This window comes from Gymnogyps californianus, chromosome Z (assembly GCF_018139145.2).
Source record: "Gymnogyps californianus isolate 813 chromosome Z, ASM1813914v2, whole genome shotgun sequence".
Taxonomy (NCBI): domain Eukaryota; kingdom Metazoa; phylum Chordata; class Aves; order Accipitriformes; family Cathartidae; genus Gymnogyps; species Gymnogyps californianus.
Window position 1 is genome coordinate 49,581,923 of NC_059500.1, and position 6,000 is coordinate 49,587,922.

At 38.0% G+C, this 6,000-nt stretch overlaps 1 protein-coding gene across 1 annotated transcript in view; it reads left to right on the forward strand.

Annotated features, from left to right (window-relative positions):
* PSIP1 (PC4 and SRSF1 interacting protein 1) overlaps positions 1–5,120 on the forward strand; it is a 35,989-nt gene extending 30,869 nt beyond the window's left edge. Inside the window, exons 14-16 of the mRNA XM_050912664.1 lie at positions 234–453; positions 1,490–1,601; positions 4,353–5,120. Of these exons, the coding sequence (XP_050768621.1) occupies positions 234–453; positions 1,490–1,601; positions 4,353–4,416 (396 nt within the window). The 3' untranslated portion in view covers positions 4,417–5,120. The remainder of the gene's footprint in view (positions 1–233; positions 454–1,489; positions 1,602–4,352) is intronic.
* Positions 5,121–6,000: the final 880 nt, after the last annotated feature.

Consider the following 6,000-nt stretch of genomic DNA (forward strand, 5'->3'; position numbering starts at 1 on the left):
CGATTGGACAGGGTGCTCGATAATCTCATCCAGGCTCCCTTTCCCACGAAGGGTTGCACCAGATGATCTTTCAAGGTCCCTTACAACCTGGTCTGTTTTGTGATTCTGTGATACTTCAGACAGTGTAAAGTTTCATTTCAGGTTAAATTAAGAATTTCATCTAGCATGTGATGAAACTACATACGTATTTAAATACCTCAGTGGAGCTCATTGTTTTATGACTTCAATTTCAGATACGGAAATTCAAAGTTAGCCAGGTTATCATGGAGAAATCTACAATGCTGTATAACAAGTTCAAGACCATGTTTCTGGTTGGGGAAGGAGATTCTGTTCTTTCCCAAGTACTAAATAAATCACTTGCTGAGCAGAAGCAGCACGAGGAAGCCAACAAAACCAAAGAACAGTGGAAGAAAGGAGCAAACAAAAAAATGGAAAAGGAAAAGGACCAAACAGGTAAGTCACTGTTGTTTTAGTTTCTTGTCATGTAAAAGACCTAGTCTCCATCAATTTCTGAGCCAGCTTCAAAAAATCCTTGATGTAGGAGTTCTACCCATCTATTAAAACCTTTACATATCTGAAATAGCCAAGGATAATACTGCTATAACTAAGTTTCAAGTTCAGTGTTTTCTGTGGCTATTTTACCTTTACTGCCTGAAGGGAAGGGCTTTTGCAAGAATTGAGTTTAGAATTTTTAACTTCTCTGTAAATTTTCTAACTTTATGATGTTGCGGAACAAAAAAAGATTAAACATGAGGTAGAATAACATACTACCTTCCATTCCTCAAGTAGCCTTTTGGTGCCTGGACTTCCACCTATGCTTTAACTGCTTAATGTCCTTCACTAGTCTCTTATATCATGCATGCTACTATGTGTGGCAGCAGCTTTTAACCACTTATGTGCTACTTCTGTGATGCAACTTTAGTAGTTCAGTCTAACAGTAAAGAAATAATCATCATTTAGGGGAGAATAGGCCTCTCTGCTCTTAGCTTTTACTCTATTTATATATACTGTTTGACAAATATGTACATAATCAAAATATGACAGAGATGAGAGTAAACAAGAATCCATGGAACTAGTAACTTCTCCAGTTAAAGTATCAGAACCCCCCCGAAAATTGTCTGACCAGGTTAGAGTGGTAAACAGAATTTACTGCTGAATTATATTCTCTCACTGCTCAGAATATAAATAAGCATTAGTCCTATTATATGTAGCCTAGCAAGCACAAGAAGAATTTGAAATTGCATGAAATATATACACTGTTCATTTCCCATTATTGAAATAATGGGATGAGGCTCATTGCATGGAATTTTCAGAAGTTGAAGCCGTATCAGTTACTGCTTTTTGTATTGTTTCAGCTGCTGGATATCAAGGTGAGGGGAAAACATTTATAATGTTTGAGTGGATGAAGGTGAAGAAATTATCTGGGGCTTTTTATAGCAGTTTTGCTGCCTGCAATACTGTTTTCTTTCCCTGCCCTTTCACTTTAAAGGTTCAAAGGTTCTGAATGGAGGGTCTGAAGCTCAAGACACCAACCAGTCACAACACAATGGAGAGAACACTGACGAAAAGAAAGATAGGCATGAAGTTGGCAGTAAGAAAAAGTGAGTTGTTAACCTTCCTTACTGAGTTAAGGGTCTGTCCTGCTCTAGCAAAATGACACACAATAGAACAGCAGTAGATTGAAGCTACTTAACCATGTTGAGGTACTTTTTTCTTTACGGAGTTTTCTCTCAACTTCAGAGAATGATAATAGCATGCAGATCTTCTGTTAAAGTTTTGAGTGAACATTTTAAAAGTTACTTCACTCACTGCTATGGTAGAAACTTAAAGAAAAAAAATACAGGATGTCCTGTTAGGAGAAAATCAGGATGTGGTGAGACAGGGCAAAGTGTAAGCTTTCTCCTATGTTTTAGACTACTTGATGCTATTAAGTTGGAAGCAAAGGAAGCCTGAATCAAGTCTTACAATAACTAATGGGATTTATCAAGTTTTTTGTGAAATCATGTATTCTAGTCAATAGCCAAGCCACTCTAGTGTTGTATAGTGTAGCTATAGAATTGCCCAAATGCAGGTGAACTGCAGGCTAGAACTTAGGCCTATGAAATTTCAGAACTCTGAACGCTTTATAGAGGTTGCTGCATTTACTTTTTCCAAACAAGAAGCCATAAGAAAGCTTGAATTTGTCAGGAGGTAAGTATTTAAACCTTAGCCTCACTGAAAAATGCTGGTTTGTAAACAAGAACAAGCAGCAGTGAGTCTCTTATAGAGTGTGAGAAATGCTTAAGAGAATTTAGTAAACAATAAGGAAAAGGCCTAGAATTATCCTTGAGCTGAATTGTTTTGCTGAAGTACCACTTTGTTTCCTCTGAGCGCTTCTGCACCTTGTGCTCAGGGATTCTTTTTGTCCAGCAGTATGTATTGGAGCAAGCTTTCCTTTCGTCACTGTCTTCATGCAGGCCAGGAGAAACTGCAATTGCCTGGCATTCTTTTGGCTGTCTGCCAAGTTAAAACTGTACAAATGAGTGGAATATTGACTGTTATTTACAGTAAGGTAAACTTAAACAGAACAAAAGCAAAAAAACCCTTAAGATGAAAATGAATTTGATATTTGCTGAGAGGCAGCCTCAGGACTACTGGCTTCTGATTACACAGCTTTCAGGAGTGACACGTGGGAGTTCTCAACCAGTGATGGCAAATACTCATTTGGTCTGAACAAGCAGCACGTTACGGGAACACAGTGAAGGCACAAGTGTCGGTTCCTAACACAGGTTACACAGCCTAGCACACTGCTTAAATAGGTGATGTGGCCAAATCACAATATGGTACTAACAAAGCGCAATACCCGAGTTACTTGAAATTAATAGCAAGGCAGTTCAGTAATAATAGAATATACTTGGCCAAGTATTTAAAAATAAATGACTACTAAACTGGTTCTCCAAGGTAGAATTTTTTTCATGGCCTGCTCCTTTCCTTGGTCCTGCAGAACCTGACAACACTTGGATTTTTGAGTGGCAGAGAGCCACTTTATATTTGTGATTAAAAGAATTAAGAATATTTAGGTGCATGCATGACACCTCAGCGGACACTGGTCAAAAGAAATTTAAGGCAGATACCTCAGGTAGTTATGCAACATGCCTAGAAAAGGCTGTTGAATAAAGAGAGTATCTCAAAAAACCAACTTTGAGGCAAGTCAGTTTGTGGTTTTAATACTTCAGTAATTGTGATTGTATCTGTAAAACTGGCAAATATATCTTCCATGAATGACCTGGTGGAGGTGTCCTGTTCTGCTAATAAACGTTTACCTCTTTAAGCATGTGTGGTGTTTGCTATGGCCTTGAACTCTACACCCCCAACACATTCTTTGACTTACCTAAACAAAGAAACAAACCCACTTTACAAAAAGTCTTGTATGGTTACTTGGGAGCAGTTTCTGTGGATTTACACTTATTGTTGGCTAACAGCTATAAACCAGATTTTTTTTAACACCTCTTGCAAATACTTTGCATGTTGAGAAATGCATCTGCATACCTGTTCTAAATTCAGGCAAGCTACAGACTAGTGTCTCTCCATCATAGAAACTTCCTTTCGCTCAGTATTTTTCATACATTTTTATTTGCAATATTCACTTTTTTCAGAAGTGAGAAACTAGTAAGCAAAATAAATATGAACAAATCATCAGTGTTCAGAACACCCCTACACTTCCCACTACTGACGCTAAGCACATCATCTGTAAACTTCTCAAATCACAGGGCTGTCTCTTCAGTTCTGAACTTTACTCCTTTTGATAACTAGAGGCAAGACATGTCTGTACTGTTCTGAAGATGTACTTCAGAAATTTTGGAAGACAGAAGTTGTGTAGCATAATACTTCTGAAGTGACTGGCACTTGAGAACATCTTTCTGTTCTCGTCTGGTAAAAATATATACTGCTTCCTGAGGTTACCTTAGTGTTTGGGATGCATAGTGGATTATTCCTGTCTTTTAAGAAAAGTTACAATTGGTAAGGTATGTTAAGCCAGAGTGTTTTTCCACCTGAGTGGACACACATTTGGCAGCAGACTAGGGAGGACTGCCTGAATGGAACACAAACTGACTTCTGAATGACTGCCGTTCACAGCTGGTCACATACATTAATGTGATGTTAATTACTACCAGCTTAGCTTCACATTTGGGGGCAGTCAGCATCAGAGAGAAGACAGACAGCTGGCATCGTGACCTGCTTCAGTTCTCCAGACTTCATCTACTGCTGAATGTACATCAGCATCACTTACTCTAGACTGTACAAATTCATCTGGAGTAAGACTTGCTCTCTGCATTTTTATATGGTCATTAATGTTGCTTTATTGTTTCTAGGACATGTGGTGAAGAGAGAGAGCTTGAAAAGCCAGCAAAAGATTCTGCCTTTGAAAGCAAATGACACCACTGGAGTCTTTTTTTAAAATACAAATTAAAGAGGATTGTTAAGTTTTGCATTTGAAATCTATAGACTGCTGAAAGTTTAAAATAATTTTATAAGCATAGTATTTTGAAGTTAAATTTTGTGGAATAAAAGCCCCTTTAATCTTGGTTTAAAAGTATTTAAACACTTTTGCCAATAGTTTTGTCCAGTATTAACAGGTAACACATTTCAAAAGATGCAAATTCCAGTTAGAAAACAAATGCTTACGTGTTACAGTACTTAGAGTTGTAGTATATTTTTACCTGACTACTGTATGTTTGTCTAGCTAATAGCAGGAAAAAGTGTAAATACTTTTAACTGCCCAATTGCTTCATTTGTATAAAACCTACCGCGTTCCTACGATACCGACCTCTGTTTGTGCATAGTTTTTCAACTCTTGTTGGGATGTCTTTTCACTGTGTTTTGTAGGAGTTGGAAGCAGCGGTTTTATAGCTATTAAAATGTTAATGTACGAGTATACTTAATCACTTTTTTTAAACAAGTTTTTCTGTTCTTGCAAAACTCATTGTGCCAATTTACTGCAATGTGACTTTATGGTATGCTTTTGGTATAATAAGTATACTAGAAAGAAATGTGGTGTTCCCACAGAACCTGTTGATGCACACTGGTTGGAAAACACTGTCTTGAACAACTTACGAAAATAAAGAATATAAACTGGTAAAGAGAGACTGGTTCTTAATACTAACTTGTATAGAAAAAAACATTCATAGGAACAAGAAGTGTCTGGTTTTATTGCCGTGGCATTAACTTGGGGATTTCTAACGTGAAGTTTAACAGAAACACTGGTAAAGTATTTTAAGAAGAATTCCTAAAGGCATGAAAGGGAATGAAACGGGCACAAGCTCCTCTGAAGATTCTTTCTTGAAACACACGCTTTGCCCAACATCAGAACTAGGAACAACTTGTATGCGACTGGAAAATGGTATTATTTGACAGAGGCCAGCCAGGTTAGAAATCAGAGTTTAACAGTCCTAAGAATCTTGTTGGGGGATTTCGGGGAAGGCGACAGTGTTCCAGGTGTATGTATCACCATGTATTGTGTCTCCTTCAAGGCAGCAACAGAAAACCATGATTACAGCCTGGTGGAGACCAGTGCTCACACCGTTCAGCAAGGAAGAGTTTTCAGTATTGCAGCATGACCATAACAGCATGGTATCAAATACTGGGAAGTCAAATTATTTCTTGTTTACACACCTTGTAAATTGCTGCCATGGCTGCTTCTGTCCATCCACCTGGGTTTTTTGTTGTTCGTTTGTTCTTACCCAGGGTAGTATGGAGAAAAGGGATTTCTCACATACAAAACAAGGCATACAGCTTTTCCCCATTTCACTTTGGGGACTCCCATACAATCTTCACTTTGTTTGCAGTTCTGCTCTTACAGGAGCGCTAAGCAGCTAGATACTCAGTAGTAGGAAAAAGCAACTTCAACACTCAATACGTCACAACCAGGTGAAGGTCAGTAACTTCAGCACTGCTTTCAGACTTCCCTGTTTCCCAGAATCTAAAGCTGACAGATTTATCTTGAGAATAACGCTTTTTTTT